We start from the raw sequence: 24,476 nt of genomic DNA, 5'->3' as shown, positions 1-24,476 counted from the left end.
TTATCAACAGTATTGTCTTAAAACAATACCATGGTGGTTGATCTTAATCATGTTCGTGGTTATGAATGCTACAAAGATTTGATTACCAGATTTCTGTCAGTAAGGGGTCATTATATCACTGGACCCTTCAGTCTTTTTTATTTATTTATTTTAAATTGAATATCCCATGTGTTGTAAGACTCTGAGGTTTGCTGATGGAACTATTTGCCACTATAGCAAGGCATTTGTATAGTGCCTAGCACAAAGGTGTCCTGGTCTGTGACTAGGACCCTTAGGCAATACAATAAAACAAGTAATAAATAATTATGGATTCTATTATTTGCCAAACTTTGGTTTCTGTTGTTCCTCTATTTAGTAAAGCAAAAAAGATGTTGGTAATCTTTTTTTAAAAACCTAATGTGTTGCTATTTATCTGTTCATCCCTGTTCATTTGCTAGTGCTTATTAAATCTAGGCTACTATACAGTTGTTGTATCAAATGTACATGAAGTTATTTTGACATTCTCCCACAACCTGTTGTGACAAAAGATCAGACACTTGCAATTGAATGACTCCTGTTGTAACTTTGCACAGGTACAGTCACTAGAGTCGTCTTGACATACAGTAACTCCTCACTTAAAGTCGTCCTGGTTAACGTTGTTTCGTTGTTACATTGCTGATCAATTAGGGAACATGCTTGTTTAAAGTGTGCCTTTATAAGGTCGCTTGGCAGCTGCCTGTTTGTCCACTGCTTGCAGGAAGAGTATCCCGTTGCAGCTAGCTGGGAGCTTGGAACCAGGGTGGACCAGCAGCCCCCCATCAGCTCCGGTTCCCTTAAGTTCCCTGTGCAGCAGCCACCCAGCAGGCTATCATTTGCCCACAGTTCAGCTGTCCCTCCCCCCACTGCAATGTGCTGCTCCTGCCCTCTGCCTTGGAGTTGCTCTCCAGAGCCTCCTGCTTGCTGCGGGGAGAAGAGAAAGGGGGGGGGGGATAATGTCAGGGTGTCCCCCTGCACCCCGCTTACCCCATCTCCATAGAGCAGGGGGGACACATGACAGGGCTCAGGAGGGAGGGAACTTCCTGGCAGCAGTTGCTGTGTCTCAGCTTGCTGATTAACTTAACAAGGTAGTGTACTGTACTTAAGAGTGGCAGTGTACTTAAAGGGGAAATGCGCATCTCTCTCTCACACACTCACACAGTGTGTCTCTTTCTGTCTGCCATGCTGTCTCCCTTCCCTCCATTCATGCTGTCTTGTAGAGTGTGAGGCTACATTAACAACAATGAGTTAACCCTTGAGGGCTCAGCCAAGTGCTAGTTCATCATTTAGCAGTAAGGCATTCCCTGGGCAATATCCCACCCTCTGACTCCTCCACCTCAACCAAGCTTCACAATCATCGCTGTGTACAGTATTAAATTGTTTGTTTAGAACTTATAGTGTGTGTGTGTGTGTGTGTGTATATGTGTATATATGTATATGTGTATGTATATGTGTATGTATATAATATATATATATATATATAAATGGAGGGGGGGTTAGGTTCCAGGGAAAAAAATTTTTATCCCCAAAAAAAAAAAATCCCTGGAACGTAACCCCCCATTTAAAATAATTCTTATGGGGAAATTGGATTCGCTTAACATCGTTTTGCTTGTAGTCGCATTTTTCAGGAACATAACTACAGCATTAAGTGAGGAGTTACTGTATAGGAAAATTTTCTCATTTTTAGACCCCAAGAATTATTCTGCTAACAAGTCTCTTGTTAATTGTAGTTCGAATTAATAGGAACACTTAAATTTTACCCTTGTCAAATGTTTTTGAAAGGTTCATGTTTTGGGAACCGCAGTTGTTGGGCTTCTAAAACATCTTAAGGATTTTGATCTGGCTCTCGGCTTGATTTATGGTATTAGTACACCTGTGGTTAAGACTTAAAACAAGCTGTCACATTTGCTCTCTTATGATCTCTGTCTGAATTTCGGCTGGTCTCTTAGAGCAGAGGTTGGGGTAGGCCCACCTGGGGGTGTGGAATGTGTTCGGGGGGGGGGGAGGGGAAGGAGGAGGAAGAGAGGCTTTAGAGAGGTGAAAAAAGTACTGCATACGTTTTACCCATAGCAATGGATAACTAGCAAAGCTGATTCCTCCAGACGTACCGGGTCCTCTGATGGCACTGTGCATTTGACTGTAGATGGCGCTGTGCATTTTGATGGATTTCTGTTAAGCTTGCACAGCATTATACAACATCATTGCCATCTGTATCTTAATCTGTTTGCTACGACATGGTGTGCACATTTAATTGTAAGCATCGGTCACAAGCGCAATTTTGCTTTTGCTCTTATTACAATGGGTCGTTGGCTTTGTTTGAATCAATGTCTTACTGTTAATATTGAATGAGAGTTGCATGGTGGTTTTTTTTTTTAATTTTTGTTTTTTTAATCAATATATGTACTTGTGTGGCGGGGCTGCTTAAACTACTACAGACACAAAAAAGGGGGGGCCACAATCAAATAAATGTGAGAACCACTGTCTTAGATACTTGATATTGAGCATCAGTGTACTGATACTGAGCCTAACACAATGCTGCCTTGCCTGTCACGATATTGGACATTTCCTCTATCCTAATAAAATCTGCTCTCATATTGGTCTTGCTTGGTGGTTCAGATTGTTTCTGTTCAAGGCTCTTGTGCTGTTGCTCCTTCATCCTTTTTAACATCCTGGAGTGTTTCACAATTGAGCAGTAGTTCTAGTGCAGCATGATAGCAGAATGATGGTGTCTTTAGTAACTGCTTGCTTTTTGGCCTATTTGGTAAGGTGCTTCTGAGTTGGTCAGTGACTCATACTGGTGTTGCCTGACTAGTGGCACTAATTATTTCTACACATTATTCCCATTTATTGTCATTTAACAGGCTTCCTGTTGCTCAACATGTTGCTTAAAGAATTAGACTGTCTCCTCAGTTATTGCAGAATTTTGCCTGAACTTATTCAGTGAATAGGCCTTTTCCATATGTTCCTGAAGTGCTTGAGACTAGTAAATGACAAAAGTCTAAAGAATCCCCAGACTTCATCTGAAGCCTTACAAGTATAGAATCATTAGGTGCCTTGTCCTCCTGCTTGGGAATGTATTAAAGCTGAGCTGAGGAAAAAGCCACATTGTTAGATCTTTACATAGACCTCCCCAAGTTGATTTAGCTCCCACCCCCACTTTTTAATTAAGAGTTTTTTGCTTCCGTGATCTGCCATTTTAATGTGACTGTTGGGTACCCTGACTGGAAAGCTTAAGAGGAGCACTATAGGCAGGCATCTAAGTTCCCTCTAAACTGCATGGCTGTGCAGCAGGCTATCAAGGGCTGCGCAGCAGGGGAGAGGCGTCTTTAGAATAAGTATTAGTATTAGTAGAAAATCCCCACCACAAACTGATATTTACAAATGGGGGGACAACTATTCGTTGATATCGTCAGTCGATGGCATGGTTCTGTGCCAGAATACAAACCAGTGGCCAGTCAGGAAAAAAGTCCAATCAGATTATAAGTATAAAGTTGCAGTAATCTTTTAAATATGTAAATACCTTGCAGTGCCTGTTACAAAAGTGCCATGTGATGCCTTTTCTCACTTTCAGGTGGCATTGTAAGTAAGAAGCGGGCAGCACTATCTCCCATAAATGTAAACAAACGTTTCTTAGTGATTGGCTGAACAAAAAGTAGGACTGAGTGGACTTGTAGGCTCTAAAGTTTTACATTTTGTTTTTGAGTGTAGTTTATGTTAAAAAAAATCTGCATTTGTAAGTTGATCTTTCACGATAAAGAGATCACGCTACAGTACTTGTATGAGGTGAATTGAAATACTTTCATTTATCACTAACAGTGCAAATATTTGGAATAAAAATAATATAAAGTGTGCACTGTATACTTTGTATTGTGTTTGTAATTGAAATCATTGTATTTGAAAATGTAGAAAAACATCCCAAAATATTTAATAAACTTCAATTGGTATTCTGTTGTTTAGCATGCAATTAAAACCACAATTGGGATTAATTTTTTTTAAAACATAATTAAATTTTTTGCATTAATCAAATGAGTTAACTACAATTTAATCTACAGCCCTAGTGATAACGTCATAGATATTTCTGTGAAAATTCTACCACTCCATGTTTTGTGTATCTGTTGTATTTAGATTAACTGTGATTTCTCTTGCAGGTTTTGGCCTGGTTTGAAGAAGGTGAAGAAACAATCACAGCATTTGTAGAACCTTTTGTAATCTTACTTATATTAGTTGCTAATGCAATTGTGGGTGTGTGGCAGGTAAGCAAACATTTTTGTAATACCAAACCTCAGAAACCCTTTAGGCTCTTGATTAGTAGCAGTAGATGTTTGTACAGTACAGATTTTATAAGTAGTATAGGCATATACTAAAAGTACTATATACATTGTTAACATTAAATTACTTGGAACCAAAATCATAACGTGAATTCTGTCCTGAAGTGTTGACCCAAAGCAAAAATGGAAGCTACAGAAATGTTAAACACATGGGTAGACTAAAACACACAACACAGAATACCTTATGGATGTGTTTGGCCATAGTCTTGCTTTCTGTATCTTTCAGCACTTTAGGAAAGAGGTTGTTCGTAGTAGAAACCATTCATTAAATTGATTCTGTTCTTGAATATTTTTTATTTGCTGTTGAAACAAATATTAATCACTTCAAAACCAGATAGCAAAACTAAAATCTTTAAAGTTGCAGTTGAATAAAGGATGGGGAAATTGTGTAACTAGCTTTTTGTAGCTGTCTTTCATTGAGAAAATGTTAGCTTTACTATGAAGCTCCTGTAATGTGTGTGCTAGTCCATATGGGTGACTACAGTATAACATGTTTTCCATCTTACACTGCTCATGGCAAAACAGCTTAAAAACTAAAGAAATTACTTTAAATCTTTGAATAGTTATTGGTTACTTACAGTGGTTCAGACTGGAATTCTGACTCCTAAAATCCTTTACAGTTTGCTTTATGACATTGCCAGTGGAGGTGGGTTGGATTAGGAAAAGAAGCCTTAATGACAAGGAGAATGTGGGGGGGCAAGTGGGAGGAGAATGTATGCGAATACTGATGGCTGAAGGTGGCAGTGAATTAGTAAGGGACAGAATATTTTTAAAGAGGAGACTGTTATAGCTAAAATGAAATATTAAGTACAGAGGGTTTGATAAATTAGTTAACAGGAGCTTTACATTTATTTAAAGTGTTTGTTTACTCTTGCTAAATAATGGGATTACATTTTATTATGAAATCCTATTTTCAGATGATAAAACATGAATGTTATCCATGCAGAAACTTGACTGGAAGTTCCATCTGAAAATATACTAGAATTTCAAATAGAAACTTAAAATTGGTTCGGAACTTTAATTACAGACATGAACAACTTTTTTGAGACTTCAAAGGGTCTTTTTACAATAAAGACCTACCATTTTGTGCAGCTCAATCTAAAACCTGATAAGGTAAAAAGCCTTTCTTTCCAGGAATAAGATGTTTTTTCAAAATAAAGTTTAATTGCTGTTGACAGTTCTGAGCCTGCTTATGATAGAAGAAACCATGCTGTAAAATAAACTTTGTTACTGGCATTTTGGTGATGAAGACTTTACAATCACATCCTACTTCAATATTGGCTTAATCATAAATTTTAATATTTTTTAAAAAGTATTTAAATATTTTGCTCTAAAGTGACTTGTGATTAAGCCAACATAAAAACAACATAGAGATTTCAGTCTTGCCAGTTGATTACCACATTGCCAGTGACAAAAATACTTTTTTTTTTTTTTTACAGCAAGATGATTACTGTCCTGTAGACTTAGAAATAGCAGTAATTAATCTTTGTTTTTCAAAATAAGATTATCTATGTCAAGAAACAAATACCTTGCGTTACCTTATTTTATCAGCTTTGAGCCTATTTGCCTAACCAAAATGGATGCAGTTCTCTAAAATATTTAAGGAGTACTTGTGGCACCTTAGAGACTAACCAATTTATTTGAGCATGAGCTTTCGTGAGCTACAGCTCACTTCATCAGATGCTGTAGCTCACGAAAGCTCATGCTCAAATAAATTGGTTAGTCTCTAAGGTGCCACAAGTACTCCTTTTCTTTTTGCGAATACACACTAACACGGCTGTTACTCTGAAACCTAAAATATTTAGTATGTCTTTTGGTACGTCACTGATGTAATGGTGTGTAGAATCTAAAAAACAGAGCATAAAACATATCTTGTTTCAGTTATTTGATCTAAGTATTTTAGTACTTCTTGACTTGCCCACACCCAGTATTTTGGGTGTTAAAGCAGCTTGTGCTGTGATGTCACTTTAAAAATGGAATCTAAATACCAAGTGACTGAAGTTTCTACTTGTAAAGATAGTATTAGCACCTTATGAGAACTTGGAACACACAGAATAAGAAAATGCTACAAAGTGGTGTTGTTTTTGTTTTGTTTTAACTTAGTTTGGTAATTGTGGAGCAGTTAGAATTGTTACATGTACAACATACCTGATTCAAACCCACAAAAGAAAGGAAACGAAAAATTAAGTCATCAAACAGGACATACCCTCTTTACCACAGGAAAGCCTTACTAAAACTACAGTATACCACTAACCACACATCACAGCTTTAACTCTGACCCCCTCAACCTTTCCTTCTCCACATGCCCTTTTCCTAAACTACCCTTTCCTAATAGTATTACTTGTGGAGGTTTGCTGTGGTGTTGTATTGTCATGGGGTAGTGTAGTAAAGAGTGTGGTGGAACGATGGCATCCATAGCAGAGTCAAGGCTGAGGGGTATGGTAGCTGCAGTTATGGTAAAATGTGTGCGTGTGGACGAAGAAGCTATGTTCTGTTAGGTGGCTTAATTTTTCCTTTCTTTTATGGGTTTGAGTGAGGTTTACGTGTGTAACAACCCTAACTACTTCACAACAGTTTTGTATATTATCTTCCCAGTTCTCTAATGTTTTAGTGGGGGCTTGGTATTGGACAAAAGTGGGAGGTGGTTTTTATGGGGTGGGTGTAAAATGCAGCTGCTGACAGATTTTTATGCACCAATAGCTGCTGCACCAGTATCCTCACATGCCAGGAGCTATACATAAATTCTCTGTTGGCAACTGTTCGTGCTTAAACATTTGCTTAGTATGAACTGCCAGAAGTCACCTGAAATTAGAACTGGCTGGAAGAAGGGAATCCCTTTCAGGGGGGAGTTAAGTCCTCCCAAATCTGGACAAAATGTTGAAACTGACATTTTTTTATGGAAAGGAATTTAAAGAAAAACAATTTTTTGGTTTCCCAGCTGCCCCCCCAATAAAGCTTTTGTCAATTTCACTTACGGGAGCTGTGGGAAGGTGGAGCCCTGGTAGTGCTCTTCCTCTCCATCTCTGAGCTAGCCTGCCAGGAAAGTGAAATTGACAATTGCTGTCCTAAGTGGGCAGCCAGGGAACAGTTACTTCCATTTTCCCAGTCAAAAAATCAATTTCCTTTATAAAATCAATTTATTTGTGGGAAAACTCTGATTTTTGTGCAAAGTACATTTTTTATCAGCAAATATTCTGGCAAAAATTTTGACCAGCAGTATCTGAAATCCAAACTTTTTTCCATAGAAAAACTACATTCTACCAGATCTACTCAGGACCAACCCCTCTAACAAATTTTGTGTAGATACATAACGTTAGAGATCAGTTGACAATTGATGGTGTACTATGAAGGAAAAAACTCAGCCAGAACCACATTTCAAAATTTTTCTATTTAAGAGTATATATTATGAAGGAAAACCAAAACTACATAGACAATACAAAGGGCCTAAATATTAACCCTATATGAAATGTCATACTAAAAGGCTAGTGGCTTTTAGAGGAAAAACAAGATGTTTATGATCCACCTCAAGGTCATTTTAGAACAGTGGTGGCTAAGTTGCAGCCTGCGGGCTGCATGTGGCCGATCAGGGTAATCCATTGCTGGGCTGCGATACAGTGTTTACATAGACCGTCGGCATTATGGCCTCCCGCATTTCCCAGTGGCCATGGTTCACAACTCCCAGCCAATGGGAGTTGCAGGAAGCAGCAGCCAGCATGTTCCTGTAGCCTGCGCCGCTTTCTGCCGCTCCCATTGACCAGGAACGGTGAACCACTGCCACTGGGAGCTGAGGGCAGCTGTGCCTGCTGACAGTCAATGTAAACACTGTCTCGTGACCCGCCAGCAGATTACCCTGATGGGCCGCAGGTTGCCCACCACTGTTTTAGAACTTAACCTATCTATGGAGTCACCACCAGAGTGCTTCCATAATATAGTAGCTTAAAGCCCATGCAGTTGGACAGGTTTGGGACTTGGACTAGGTAAACTATTATCTAAGCAGTTTTTCTCATACAACCAATGAAATTGTTGCATGAAAACAAGATGTAGAGCGAAGTTGGGGATTGGTGGTTACCTCAGATATCACAATGATTTGGGACTCTTAGGCATATATCTGTGCCATGCTTACTTTAGCTGTATACCACACAGGTATAATTCATGAAGTCAAAATGGCTGAGAACTTAAAAATTGGGCTCTAACAGACTGCAAAACTTAGTGATTCAACCTATTGATATTCTGAACAAAGAACTTTCAGTCATGATTGTAGCAGTTTCCATCGCTTCACACTGACTCATATTCTAGACTGCCAATCCTGGAATCTTATTGTATGGATATTTGCTATCTGCATACTATTAAATATACAAGATTAAGTTTTATTATTTGATTCAGTGATCTTTCTAAATATAAAGAGTAATGTGAATCTGTATTCCATACTACGATGAAAACCTGAATCTTCACATTTGTATTTAGTAAAAAATACGGGTCCACTACACACAGTATGCATTTCTAAATTTGGTGTGTTGCTTCTCTGAAGTTAAGTAGGCAGTATTGTTTTACTTGGATTCAAATAGCCATACTAGTTTACTTTTTATTATTTAATTTTTATTTGGTTTTGATTTTAAGGCTTTGATGTGGAGATTTGAGTAGTTACAATTTCAAATTAATGGTAATAGCTGACTAATCTAAACTTTCAGGGTTTTTAACTAATGTCCAAATTTTAGTTGTAGATAATCAAATTTAACAGAGGCAAAAAACTTGACTTCTTAACCAGGGATTTCAGTTGGCAGCACAATTCTAATTTTCTGGTTAAATGCTGCCCAAAGCAATTTATCTTAAATTACAAATGGGTAAACTTTTATTGGGTACTTTTTTTATTTTAGAGGCATGCTCTTAATAATATAAAAATATTCAACACATTACTTTGCAGCTGAAAATGTTCAGGAATTCAGTGATTTTGACAGTTGAAGGGAAATATTGTATGGTGACATGCAAATGCTGCTGCAGATTTTACCTTTCATCCTTCAAACTTTTCCCTGCTAGATTAATTCTAAAGTTTTATAAAACCTACGTAGTTCAAATATTTTACAACTTTGAAGAGACACTGTAGTCAGCATGTCTCAGAAAATGCATAGTCTCATGTGTTGTACTGTAGCTATTTTTGTGATGTCAGATTTTTCAAAAATTTTAATATCACAGGTGTCTCAGTTGAATACATGAGTTATCTGATGTGGCATACTTATGTGGAACATACCAATAGAGCAGTTGTTTACACCTTTTCCTCTCACTCTCAAAGCTGAAGTGATGTTAGTGACATAGTACTTGTTGTTTTTGGAAGCTTTGTTCAAGTTTGTCAAAATCTAGGGTCTTTACTACTTTAATAACTAAGTTATCCAATTAGGTTTGTATAGGCACTGTACATCAAGGTAGACCAAATTCCTGCCACAAAGAACTTACAGTCCTAAAAGAGTGTTTTTTCCTAAAAAAAAAAATAAAAACAATTGCAAGGAATATAAAAGCTCTTCTTCTGGTGTTGGATTGGAATAAATTAATACTTAATGTTGGTTTAAAACTCTCCCCAACTAAAGCTAGTGAAGATGGGGGAATAAAGTTTACTGCAGGTTAGCAAGGCAACCATATTTATGCTTTGGGTTTTACCCCACTCTCGAATGAATGCACAAGTCTAATTTAGCAAGAGAAAAAGCTAATGTGTAAAATACCCTTGTTTATTGAAGCCTCCCTAATAGACCAGCTTTTTTCTGTTAGTATACATTGCAGCAAAGACTTTGCTGTTAACTACTCACCTGGAAAGCAAGTATGACAAAATTAATTCAAAGAAAAAGATCCAAAGTGTATAATGGGCACTCAGCTGAAGGCTGTAGATCAGAAACCTTCTGATTTCCATGCTGAAAGAATCAAAGGCATTCTTTGAACCATTTAGATAAATTTAAATGGTTACACTTGTGTGCTGATTTGTTTAAAGCTATTAAAACCCCAAGAGGCTTGCACTGAAGTCAGTGCACCTACATAATGCCTTTTGACTTAGATTTGTGAATAACTTGTACATTTGGAGAATTGTCCAAGAAAAATTTAAATTCTCTTAAATTCATATAATAAGATTTAAAATAGCTCTCCATCATGAGAGCGTTTACTCTAATGGAAAACAGCCAGGAAATTATAAACGGTTTGTCATTGCTGGTATATTCAAACTTTTCTTGCTGTGGCTTTTTTTTTAAATAAATAAAACTCTTGTGAATATCAAGTCTTTACATATATAGTTCAGTAGATATGTCCACTGAAATTAATGGAATGTGTGAGTAAATCCACTGCACTGCTTTGAAAAACTAAGCCTTCAAAGTTAAGATTGTAAGATCCTGCCCATTATCAGCCTGACTGTGTCACCACAACCTCCTAACAAAAAAGAAAACAACCTCTTCTGATCTGCTTTCTCTATAAAATTACTTTCCTCTAATCCCTACCAAAAATAGCATTTTTGGAAAATCAGTTAATATTTACAGATGACTTTTTAATTCACTCAATGCAAAAAACTTTTCAGTTAGAGCAGAACTATGAATGTATTAACTTCTGTGTGGCAGAGTAAATATTACAAACTCTGCGTCCTCTGCCTAATCTAAACCTTCTAAAATAAAATCAAACGCGCTTTCATGTGAAGAAATTGTCTTTAAAATATTTTTCACACTAAAATATGATGTCTCATCAGAGCCTCTGAGTTCTTGTTCTTGGCAGTTGGTATCTTTACACCTACATACCTCCCACTTTAATTTAAAAAAAAAAAAAGTGTAGGATACATTATGACAGTCATTGTGCCACCTTCCTCCTCCCCTTCAATCCCCGCTCTTGACTGCAGTAGCTCCTTGCAGCAGCATCACTGGAAGAAGGTGACAGTCCCTCAACCTCCCATACCTGCTAAGGAAATAGTCCCTGTGAGTAAGGCAGTGGTCAGGATGGAAAGAGCTGTGTCCTGCAGGTACTCTTGTATGCTGAAAAGTGAGAATGGGGAGGGCTATGGAAGTTGCTTCATCAGAGCAGCTCCTTTGTCTTGGAGTAAATCCCAGTGAGGCTAATGTGGTTCTTCCGTGCAGAATCTCCATACCTCTCCTCCCAGTGTGGTCCTGAAATACTAGAATCTTCATCCCCATCCATGAAAAGGCAAGTGACAGAATAATCAACGCACATGCAATTGTAAGAGGGGGATAGGTAGTGATATCTTCTGACCAGCCGTGGTACTGGTACTTTCTATCCAGTAAGCTCAAGAGAAGGCCACTTTGAACTGCCCCCTGTCCCAAGTAAACCAGAAGGGAGAGTTGAAGAGGAGAGCTTTTTGAAAGTGAGCAGACTTTCAGAGTGATATAATGGAATTTTGATGAGAGGGAGCTGTTGTATTTTAGGGCTGAAACTTTCAAAGGTGCCTAATTGAAATTGGACATCCAATTCTTGTAATTTTAATGGTAACAGGGTCTCCAGATCTCTTAAGTAGTTTTGAAAATCTCTGCCTTGGCTTCCGCTTTTTGTTGGCAATTTATAGGGAAGCTAAAAATCCTCACTTACCCTTTAGGTGGGGTAAGGGTTACGGGGCGCATTTTTTGCCTTGCCTTTTTTTGTCCTTAAGGTCACAAGTGGGGAGCAAGAGAAGACTGCTATCCTCCATAAAAGTAGTTTGTTGCTTCTGCTAGATGCCATTTATAGGGGTAACTGGACTTTCAGCAACTTAATTTTTAAAAAGAACAACTTTGTGTACATTATATCTCTTGGAAATTCAATAAATATTTTCTTCCCCTTTGGAAAATTACTGCTGTGGGTAGGTGGATTATAATACTGTATTATTGATATGAATATTTACTCTAGAGGAATAACATTTGCAGTTTAACTTCAAGATTTCTTTTTCCAGTGCGTGTTTCTATGGTTTCTAGGTGCTAAAAGTCCAAAACCAGAAATCATTGGATCTGTTTGAGACCAAGATAAAGTCAGTGTAGGAAAAAACTTCATATGTGGGTGTGTCCTCTAAAGTCTGGCTTCCTGCTTCTCCATGTCTTCCTCCCCCACAAGCATTCTCCTCAAATGCAGAGAAAATTAATTGGTGGTGGATATCTTTTTCTCTGGAAGATGGAGGGATTATACTATATAATATATTTTAAAAGATTAAAAATGTTTATACTTTTTAGTGCCTGTATCTGATTCTAGGTGATTCATCTATTCAAAACCATTCATTTCATACAGTTTTAAAATCTACAATATACTCACTTACATGCACATATAATAAAAAGTATCCTATCCTAATGCAATAATCCCTACATCAAAACTTTTACTTGGTGATAGGGTGAAAAATTCAAAAAGTAAATGAACTTGTGCAGTCAGGAAAAACTGCAAAAAGATTGAGTTTTTAAAAGAGCAGAATAAAAAAGTAATTAAATAGCTTTAATTCATTATCTAATATTTGAACATTGTAATTCAACACAAAAAAAGAAATATGAGAGAATAACCTATCCTGGGTGTATTGGGTATAAAGAGATGTGACTTACCCAGTACTATGTTCTTCTTTGGAAGAAACTTTACATGTTTAAATTAATCTGTCTTTAATCAATTTCAAAAACATTTCCTCTTTCAGCCTTTAAAGTTTTTAAATAATACTAATGGAGAATCCAGGCAGGAGCTCTGTCTTGACTCTCATGAAACTCTGTCTTGTTCTCTTTTTTTTGTTTTGTGGGTGATGGAGATGCAATTGTTGACATACTAAACAAACATTCTGGATATTTCAGAGAGAACCAGTTTGGAGAAATGGATTTAAACTTTTGAAGGGCTGACTTTAGACCGTGAAGTAAAATTTCTTTTTGGCAATTTCAAATATTAGATTGGGGGGGAGGCTTGTTTTTCTGATGTGGCATTTATTTATGTCTGATGACCCATGGATCTTCTTCTCTAAGATGGAATTAATTTATTGAGCTGCTAACTCTGAAGACTGCATTAACTAAGATCTCCTATCAGATAGCTTCTATATTTGATTTGATAATTCTAATTTCTTTGGCCCTCAAATTTAATAAGGTCATTGAAATTTAGCAGACCTCAGGGCCTAATGGAAATTAAGATTCCAGTTACCTATCTGTATATGCAGAGTAACCTATACTAATGAGCAAGAGCTTAAATTCTGCTCTTCATCTAGTGGAGAGGAGAAATGCCATGGGTTTAGGCCATACTCCCCAGCTTCCTTATACCTAAGGTAGCTCGTAGCTGCTAGTATTTATGGCGTCCCCATCTCTTCCCCCTGCCAGTTATTTCACAACATTCACCAGATCAGCTGATGTAATGTGTGTAGTTTAAGATGTTTTGTTGCCTGCTGGAACTGGTACTACACAGAGACCTGGCCCTGAGCAATCAGTTATGTGTTACCTGCTGAAAAATTAGGCTCTAATGGCTCATGGTTTGAATTTCCAAAGATAATTGTCTGCCTTTATACAGTTTTGACATCTACTAGACTAGAGAACCTTTGGCAGCTGGTGTAAGTCTGGAAAAGTTTTGTATACGTAAAATGCATCCTCTTAAAATTTCTATACTCAACAGACTTAAAATGTCTGTACTAATATTGTTCTTAATTTCTCATCACAGTACTTCCCTGGTGGTAACAGCAGTAAATAAGCTGGTGGTGTTTTACTGGTTGTGTCAGGAACAGCAGGAGATAAGCTGCTGGTGTTTTACTGGTTGGGTCATCTAAACTAGACAATACTATGTTTAAGGTGTTAGTGATCGATCTGTGCTACTGCTACCTCACTGCTATTTTCAGTGCACTAGGTTGGTCAAATCCAGGACATGTATATCTACTGAAGCTGGGAATTGCACCTCCCAGCTGCATTGTAGACATACCCATAGATGCTTTAAGAAAATAATAAAGTTTAAGGTCCAATCTGCTGTAACTCATTCTTAGCTTAATTATGGAAAGAAGATTCACGTTTGTGTTTTTGTGTATCGATGCTAAAAATAGTTACAATTTCTGTTTGTACTCTTAAGTGCGTTGCCTTCTTTTCTGGAGCTCTAGCTTTGGCACTATATCTGGGAAGTTGTAGGTACTTTGTTGGCAAGTAATGGGTGTGAAATGTCATGTAGTATCCTTACTTTACAAGTGCAAAGAAAAGAGCTTTTGGACAATAGTTATTTCCAAGCTAGATAACAAAGGAGCTGCTGTAAGTGGATATGTCCATGCCTCTTAATCTGACATGGTTCAAATGTGGCATAAAGACATAAAGGAGGGATACAAGAACAGTATTGGAGGAAGTTTAATGATTGGGTCTTTTTCACTATCTTAATTTCTATCAATAACTAGTGAAAACACCAGACTGATGTGGGATGGAGATATATTTGACTCTCAAAGGAGGTGTTCTATTTAGCAAAGCACAGCTGAACTAGGGTACAACCATTTAGTTTTAATAGATGTTTCTGCTGGAGTGTTGCTTTGCATCAAAACATAACTGTATGATCCCTTAAACTATAGTTCGTGTGAGCTCCAGCTACCAAAACATAATGGACGTTCTGGAGAGGTAACTGCAAATTTTAAGGCAATGGCTTCTAGATCTTTAAAGGCTCACTAATATCTGAATTCTATTGTCGTGCTTTCCAGACTGCAACTTCACCTTGAAGTTGCAACCACATAATGGGGTAGGTCGAATAATTATCTTCTATGTGAATGAACACTGAATAACTGAGTAAGTAGTATTCATGTAGTGCTATATGTAGAAAACTAGAAGGTGACTATTCTAGCTGTCAGAATTGGCAGGACCTCTAGCTTTTAAAACCTCACATCTTATTTTTCCTTTTTTCCTTTCCCACCCCTCCAGGAAAGAAATGCTGAAAACGCTATTGAAGCTCTTAAAGAATATGAACCTGAAATGGGCAAAGTATATCGACAAGACAGAAAAAGTGTACAAAGGATTAAAGCAAGAGACATTGTCCCTGGTGATATTGTGGAAGTAGCTGGTGAGATACCTTTTATTAATAATACAGGTTACATATGTCTAAAAGGCCTTGGTTAATTTTAATAGTTTGAGGCCCTGGGTGGGATTTTTAAAAAATGCAAGTTAGGCACCTCATTTATGCATTATTGAAAATTCAAGCTCCTCCTTTCATCTGTAATTACCTTACATTAAATGAGTATTTTTATCTTTGAATTGTCTTAAGTTACTATTACCTTCTAAATTGGTAGACAATAGTAGGAAGGACATCTTTTGCTTTAACTGGATTACAGATTTTTAGTATCTGTTATTTTTCCTTTTTGTTTGTATTTTTCACACAGCAATGGGGACAGGGAAAAAACCAAAACCAAAAACACAATGTGCAAAGTAAACTTAACAAAACCAAATTTTTCTTTAATCTTCCCAATGTCACCATGTTAAATGTTATTTTTAATAGTTGGTAATTTTCAATTTTTTTTAATTGAGCATCCTTTTTAATGATTAAAAAAATGCCTGTAATAAAGCAAGATGGCTTCTATTGAAACACTGGTATTCAACTTCTAATCTTTCATCACTTCCTAAAAAATACAAGTAACATTCTCTTATACTTTGGAGAGACTGACATCTTGTAAGTGAAAATACATTGTTGTCTACTCCTAACTGGACTATCAGTGGTGGTTTCTTTCTTTTTTTCCCCCTTTGTTTTAAGGATTTTGCTACTTAGTTTCTGCGAAAAATTCATAGGTGGATCTTGTTGAAAATATGTCACAAATGGTTGTATTCACAATTTTGTAGGCCTTACTGGCAGTCAGATGGCTATCCTTTAAAATAATTTAAGCTGTACATCAATTTTTCTTCTGATCTTTCCTCCTACTTTGGATTTAGTTATTAGAGTAGCCATCCAGAGGGGAGATAACTATGTATCCTTAAAGTTGACTATCCTGCTATTTTTTAATATGCAGGGAAAGTATGCTCTCAAACTGAAGTAAGCATTGGCTCTTGGCCCAGGTTTTACTCATTCAGAAACTTTAAAATTCCTTAGCCCTGTCCTGAGCTTGTCTTGTACATGGTAGCATGCAGTTATAGTGACCTTAGTTAACAGTAATTGATGTTTCTTGGGTATGCTGGAATCCTCAGTCTTTAAGTGCTGTCTTTCTTTCTGAGACCCTATCACTGTTGATGGTTGACATTTTCGGTGCCTCTATTTGGGAGACACCCATATACCAGCCAAGTGTAAGATCATCTTCTCCTTCAAGAACAGATCTCATAAAAACAGTACCCCATCTACCTCCATGTCTTAGTCACCAAAATATTGAGGGATACAGACATTTCTTACATTTTGTGGTAGGCAGAGACCATTATCAGTATTGTGTCCTACCCTTCAGCCTCTCCGCCATGCCAAGGATCTTATCAAAATCCTCTCCGCTGTCACAACCCATCTTCGCCAGATGAGAGTACAGTTTTTCCCTACCTGGACAATTGGGTCCTGAAAGGTTACTTGTTCCTTGAGATATAAAGAGCAACTTGCATAAACCTATTGCTGTTGTACTCAGTGGGACCTCTGCCTCAATACTGAAAAGTCTACTTTCACTCCAGTTCAATTAATAGATTTTTATCGGGGTCACTCAGGACTCCTCCACCACATCAGAGCATACTTGTCCCTGGACAAATTTGCCACTATGTCCAGCCTCATCTCAACAATACTACAGAGCCCACAAACCAGAATATGGGCATGAACTTTCTACACCTCACCCTACCCCCCCAACAGACAAGGTCTATCCAAGGAGTATTTGTACTTCTGAGGGTCATTGGTTCTTTAAACTGGTAGAAGGCTCCACAAAAGGTGTGTGTGGGAGTTCTGTTCTTGGAGTCTCCTCCCACAAAGGTACTTGCTACAGACATCTCTCTGATAGGCCAGGGGACACACTTCCAAAACCTTTCAAGTCAGGGCAGATAGATCCTTCAGGAGGTAATCTTCCATATTGGTTTATTGTAACGAACCACTTGTCAGCACTTCCGACCCATCATAAGGGACCACCCAATCAGAATAATGCTGGACGACAGAGCAGCAACATAATAGATCAGCCTTCATGGAGGGGCAAGATCCCGGTCCTTTTGCACTAAATCCATAAAACTATGGAAGTAGTACATATCACGCTGCATACAGATCTCAGTAGTTTATCTACCAGGACTATAGAACACAGAGGCGGACTTCCTTGGCAGGTTTTTCAGCATCAACCATAAGTGTGAGCTGAATAATGAGGTATTCCAAGAGAGGTCTTACCTGGGGTCATATACAGATGGATCTCTTTGTGACATCATCCAATGTGGAGTACAGAGGCTTCTGCTCAAGAGGAGGGCATGATCACAACTCGATGGGAGATGCCCTGGTCATTCCTTGGCCTCGCATATTGCTGTACACTTCTCCCCAACTCCCTTCCTGCTCAAAGTTCTGAAGAAATTGAAACACCATCGTGGCCAGGACAGGTATGGTTCCCAGGGCAGGTTCGCATGTCTCTGTGACTCCACTCTCTCCATCTTCTCCTGACAGCAAATCTTCTCACTCAGGAATCAGGATCCATCACCATCCAAACTTCAGTGCTTCACCTCAAGGCGTAGATACTATATGGCTCTCTGGTATAGAGCAAGACTGCTCCCGAGGTACAGACGGTATTGCTTCATAGCAGAAAACCCTTGACAAGGAAAACTTACCTGCAGAAATGGAAACTCTTCCAGACTTGGTACAGTCCCTGATCTGTGCCGCCTCTAGTCTAATGCACGTTCTCAATTACCTGTTCAATTTAAAAATCATGGGATTATTGCAGAGTTTCACCTAGCTGCCATCACAGCTTTTCACTCCCCCATTGAGAGGTTTCGGTCTTCACCACTACCCCCCCCCCCCAACCACTATGAGGGATATCAAAGGCTTGTTCAACCTCTTCCCACACGTTAAGGAACCAGTTCTGCCATGGGACCTAAACTTAGTCCTCAATGTGCTGAGGAAATTCCTCATTTGAACCAATGAGGAACTGTTCCCTCCTTCATATATCCCTTAAGACCTCATTCCTCATAACCATCAACTCTGCCAGGAGGGTGGGGGATCTTGGAGTCTTTAGGACTTCACCCAGGCTTTTCATCTCATTTGCAGAATGTATGAAAGGACAGACTGTCTCAACCAAAAAACTGTTCAAATGTACCTTCTACAGTAACTGGAGTCCTTTGAGATGTGTCCCTGTGGGTGCCCCACTTCCTGCCTGCCTTCCTTTCTGCCTTGGAGTCTTTCACTGAACTTTTGTGGTTGAGAGAATTAACCTGGTGGCAGGTCTGCCTGCTCTCTATATACCCTCATATCTGAGCACAAGGATGTCTGGGATGCAGGGACAGACCCCCAGACACTACTGAGAATATCTCCAATCTCGAATGCACAGGCACGCACCTCCATGATGTGGAGTACCTATAGGGACACTTGGCCAAAAGCAGATATAAACATCAATTGCTGATTATATTAACTGCTTTAATAAACTATGAAGTGGCATACTGTCTATGCATTTCAGTTAGTGTCACACTTCTCTTATGTCACTTTCTGTAATTTCTGGTGTTCTACAGTCACACTCTGACTTAAACAGAGGCTTTTTTGCTGTTAACCTCCTATTTTACAAACTAATTGGGAATGAAAAGTTCATGAAGTTGAACATCTCAAAATTAGTGGGTATGGTGCAGAAGTGGCAATATGGTGCACTGCAAACTGACTTCCATTTCATTGACGTCATCGGAACATGAAAGAATGTTGATTTGTTCTTTGACACTGCTTTCCCGTTTTTTTAACTTTCATTAGGAAAAGTGATTTGTATAACTGGTCGTTCGTAAGATGGGTATTTGTAAAATCAAGGTTCTTCTATATGTATTTGTTTCAACAGCAAAAAGTCGCTGATTTTAATTGTTTTGTCTCGGGGGGGCACACAAAAGTGATGTAGGCTTTGGGGCTAGAAGCTTACTGCAGCAATTTTGGACCTGACTTGAAGTGCCAGAAATAGAATAGTAATCTCCGAAAGCAATTTGCTTTGTCAGGGGGACACATTACTTCGGTATTATACTATAAAGAATTATTAATAGAATTGCAAGTGGATAATCAGCCTGAGGGTATGTATTGTAGTTTGGCGCATCCAATTATAGGGAAATACTGACTGATTTAACTGTATTGCCAATTCACTGGAGTGCAGGTGAAACTGAATTGCTTGTTTTCAACTGAGCAACTTTTGTAAAATGGAGAAGACAGAGGGATCATATTACTTGACTCTCTTTTTGTCCCTGTGAGGGGGGACTCTCTGAAACTACACATGGAACACCTGAGGAGCCAGCAGGCTTTCTACAGCACTACAAGATCTCCTTTCTGTGCCTCATTGACTCTAGTGGGGGATTTCTCTTAATAGAAGGCAGTAGTTGCTCGATTTTTGCAGTTGGAACAAAATTAACTTTTCCGAATATGCCAACTGCTTGAGAATTCTTAAGGCCATAAACATGTTATAGTATGAAAGTATATATTGGTGGTTAAAGTGACAGACACTGATGTGCAACTTGAATTAAAAACAAAATGTTAAACTGTGCAATAATTAGTTTTATTCTAATTGTGGTCTAACTGATTCATCTAACGTTTGCAGGAAGGTTCACATCAGTTACAGGAAACAGACATCATTACAGGACACCAGAGTTATGGGAATGTTCTGAATGCATTAGACATAAAAAAAAAAAAAAAGGCAAATAGTTTTGTACTTGTCCACTCTTCTCATGACATTTTGAGGTTTGTTGAAGATATATTTAAACAAAGGCATGCATCATCCAACTCTGACTACTCTGAGCATTTCGAACTTGAAGTGAAAGTAGTCTTGCTAAACTTGATGTTGCTTGTTTTCTTGGCAATGATTGATGCACTCATACTCTGTTTGTTACAAAAATCTGTCTAGAGATGTGAGGCTGGGCTGTAAGTGAAGCTCTCATTCAAGCCAAAATATCACAAATAATGGGAGTATGACAACTAGCCTTTTTTGAATCTCTTCTGTAGTGGAGGATGGACTAGAGCTTTTAAAGACCTTGCTTTCAAAAGACATGTGTGTGCACATCATGCATTTGCAAGCCTAGTTCATGTACACAGTTGCCACAAATGTGCAAATTGGGTTTTGTGGGCATAACCAGCTATGCAGTTAGGTTCATCTTGTCTAAAAGCATGCCTACTCAGTGACTCTGCTCTTGATAGGAGTTGCTGAGTGCTAGGCTCCCTTGAAAATCCAGCCCCACTTATGGAGGCTGCGCTCTTCTGAAAATCTAGCCATAATTGGCTAAATTTGTAATTGCAGGTGCAAACTAAGTGCTCAAGTACATACTCTTGCAATTGCAGTTGTGTGCCTGAACTGTTATACTTCTAGAGACCTATTTTTGCAGTAAACATGTTTATCAGAAAATATGGTCACTAAATTATTTGAGGCTTTTGCATGTATTCATGATACAAGATTACTGTGGTGAATGTTTGGGTAGGAGGTTGTCTTTTATATGGGAGGGTTTGATGGTGGGGTCTAGGTTTTGGTTTTTTTTCCTTTGTTTTTGCATATGCTGTCCCTTATAGTACAATTTAATCTACCCAATCAAGAATAGCAGATTGGATACTAAGTAACGTTTTAAAGCACTGATTTAAGGTGCTAGTTAACTTGAGTCCTTTTTTGTTTCTTATAATAGCTTTATTCCAACCTTTGATACCTAAATAAACATAATTTAACTTCAGAAGCATGTTTCCCCCCCCCCAACAATAAAAGCAAAGGGCATGATATAATTCAGAGTTTAGGAGTAGGATCATCTTTTTAAAAATTATAATCTATTCAATTTGTGTGTGTCACTTATGAGCATAATTGCACTAACTAGGCATAATTCGACCACTATTTCACATTGTTTATAGTTGCACATAATATTGATATTTGGCTTTTTATACATTGACGATCATTAAAAAGGAACTTAAAGAAGTGAGCTGGGAGAGTCAAGTACAGTAGCTGCAAATGTCAACAAATGTGATACCTTACTGCAGCTACTGAATAGCATGCATGTACAGGTACCAGCGGGAATACTGTTTTGTTGTGGTTTTTTTTTTAAAGTTTTTTTTTGTGCCCCGTTACTGTAGAAAACTCATGTTAAGCTTATTGGTAGTTGTTTACAGAACAGCATATTCAAATATTAGGAAACGTTTTAAAATTTAGTCACTTGTCGTATGATTATATTTACATCTGATTTGCAGAACAGTCCTCTTATAGATTGTGACTTAAGTACTCTGTTGGCCTCTCAACGTGTCATATTTTAAACTAAATGAACATCTAGGCATTAGATTCTGTGAACAGACTTTTTTGAGTAATACTGCTTTCAGCTGCTTTCCTTGGATATTAGCAAAAATTATTGAATACATTTTGAATTCAGGTGACTGCAGTAGTTATAATGAACATCCAAGATCTCTCCCCTTAGGACACAGGCTTAATACAAAAAGCTGTAAGAATAAATGCTTCAGCATAAATGAATTCAGATATGTAAGCTATATATTCTGTACTTTTTAAATGGCAGAAAACAATGCATTAAATTGTTTCAAACAAGGGAAAGCTCCTGGATGGGTAGAGAAGGGTAATATAATATACCATAGTGTCAAGACTTGGAGGTGAGAGAAACTGTCTGCATGCCTCTGTCTCAAGTGTAAGAGTATTTGGATGGCCTTTGACATGGTGTTTGCAAAAAGATGACCATGTAGGGAAGTGACCGAGCACTTCATACTGGGATACATATCTGGGCATGAAATTCTAGGCAGCGTGCCAATGACATTTGTGTGTCCAGGCAAGTGTCTCTCACCATTGAGTGGCGTAAATAACCAGGTGGTAGGTTTCGCTCTTATGTCAGTGGCATCTAAATTCGAGATACTTTCTGTAGGTTTTGACTAGCCCTACAATATCTTTCTGTCAAGAGGAGTTCTGACAGTTAGTTTGTATTTGGGCGTAACTTAGAAGTCTTGTCAGGAAGCTGTAGATTAAAATACCATTTTAAAAAAAAAAAGCTAAATACTTAATTTTCTGTATGAGAATGATTTGAAAAGAATTTTGTAGTACTGAGGTGTTTAAATGAACTGTTCTCTAGTGAAGTTTGTTGTGGGCTAGAAGGTTACCCTAAAGACAATGAATGATAGATTACGTGAAATAGACACACCTAGAAATAGATGATCGAGGAGCCAACTTCTTTACAATCATTGGGGAGGATGAAGAGGTCACTTACCTTTTCTTGTAATTTTTTTCTATATTGGTGGATTTCTGGAGTCACCTGGGTGTAAGTTTACAGTAGCTGAAATAGATGTTTGGTTTCTGATGAGAAGAGAGGGGGCTGAGACTATTTAATATCCTTTCAAAGTGAAATAAAGTGAGCTAAAAAAAAGGAAGGCAGCTGATTAAGTAAACTTAGAGGCTAAGTGAAGATGCTCTTGGCAGGTGAAACAGTGGAGACCATGACCCACATGTTTATCTGGTTGAAGCCTCTATAAACATTAATTTTTTAAAGCAGTATCTGTTTCATGAAAACTACATCTTTCAGACATGGTTAAGCAGAGTTAGTGGAAAAAAGGCATAATTTTGTGAGACTGGATGCATTTATATGGGAGCCTTTTAAAAGCTCATTAAAAATAATACAATTTTATCTTGCTCTATTATCATAGTAACTGTATATCAGATATCTGGAGGACTGAGTTAATGTGTTTGGGACATATGCCTTAAGGTTTATTCACTGACTTCTGGTGGGCACAGTTCTCAGTACTCTAGTGTTGAAAATAAACTTGGTGTAGCTTAGTAACCAAAAGTTGATGAACAGAACAAATATCCAGATGTTATCCTCAAATGGCTTTTTAACTTTACTGCTCTGCTATAGAACTTGTTGGTTTTAAGACAGTCAAGCTTCCTGGAAATTGCATCCTTCTTACTGCGTAATTGCTGTCCATTTTAATAGACTAAAGTTTTTTGTTTTATTCAAAATGTTAAAATTAGTTTGGTTTCACTATGCCAAGTGATCATTCTAATGTTTAACAGGTGCATTTTGATACAACTACTTCAGTTGTTAGAGTTTGGGGTCCATCTGAGCAGTATCCTCCCAGAGGCTGCTCCGTGACTGCAGGAGCACAGTAGTCCCAGCCACCTCTTTTTGGTATGACCAGTGGACATCCACAGTGTTGCAAATCCACTCACGTCAAAGCCCCTGCATTCTCTCATGCATGGAGTCCTTGTGGTGTAGTCAGTCTGTCCATCTTCTTCCCCCACTTTTTGCTTAACAGATCCCTCTGTTTGCTGTTGGGGATGAGCAGGTTTTAGCCCTCAAAACTTATAGCAGAATCAGTGAAATGGTTGATGTTCTTATTCAGCTCTCTTAATCTTTTATCAAAATAAAGTGGACTATACAGAGAATACTACCGTGATGCATTGTATTTCTGTGCAACAAACATACCTTATCTATCTGTTCCAGCATATTAAACCAATCTTAATATTTAAATTAATCTTTAAGAAATGGCTATAAACTTGAATTGTATAGAAGTCCAATATTTTAAAAAGCAATTTCTAAAAATATCTATTCTGGAACAAATCAAATTACATTCTGCTATCTCAAATACTCAATTAGTGTGTTAACTCTTGAAAACTGATTACTGATTGTAGTGTATGTACTATTTAGTGTATGTTTTAAAGTGTGTTGTAAAAATGCCTGCTGTAATGAGTTCTCCTAAAAGCAGTCTCTAACCGGCTTTCCAGATGCATTCAACTGTAGTAATATGAAACAAATCCACCAATCTTTGTACAGTTGAGGGTATTTGGGAAAAGATTTGCAGTTCACCTTTTAATATTAGGGGTGCAAATCTAGGCTTTTGTGATAGAGCAGTTTGTTATAGCATTGGGGTTTTTCTTAAACCATTTATCTTACTTCCATAGAGCACTGATCTTAAGTCAAATACTTATTCTCAGAAGCTAAATATCTCTAAAATTGCAGACAATGAATACCCATAGTTGTCTGCACACCCTTCAACAGGGAATTTTGGCTGTGTCAAAGGCTGTTCTAATATTTATGGGGCTGTTTTGAGACATGGGGTTTGAACCTAACCTCATCGTACACTCTCGCTGAAATCAGTTGAATTGTA

The 24,476-nt window shown here is 37.9% G+C and overlaps 1 protein-coding gene across 2 annotated transcripts in view; it reads left to right on the top strand.

The window, feature by feature from the left end:
* Window positions 1-24,476, top strand: part of ATP2A2 (ATPase sarcoplasmic/endoplasmic reticulum Ca2+ transporting 2) — a 77,603-nt gene that overhangs the window by 7,534 nt on the left and 45,593 nt on the right. For both annotated transcript variants that reach the window (XR_012155176.1, XM_073313693.1), the window contains exons 4-5: window positions 4,164-4,268; window positions 15,179-15,317. Coding sequence is in view for 1 of the 2 variants with exons in the window: in XM_073313693.1 (XP_073169794.1) it covers window positions 4,164-4,268; window positions 15,179-15,317 (244 nt within the window). In the remaining variant the exon portion in view is untranslated. The remainder of the gene's footprint in view (window positions 1-4,163; window positions 4,269-15,178; window positions 15,318-24,476) is intronic.

This window comes from Lepidochelys kempii, chromosome 15, assembly GCF_965140265.1.
Source record: "Lepidochelys kempii isolate rLepKem1 chromosome 15, rLepKem1.hap2, whole genome shotgun sequence".
Taxonomy (NCBI): Eukaryota; Metazoa; Chordata; order Testudines; family Cheloniidae; genus Lepidochelys; species Lepidochelys kempii.
The sequence above is the reverse complement of the archived record's forward strand: the minus strand, read 5'-3'. Positions and strand labels throughout refer to the sequence as shown.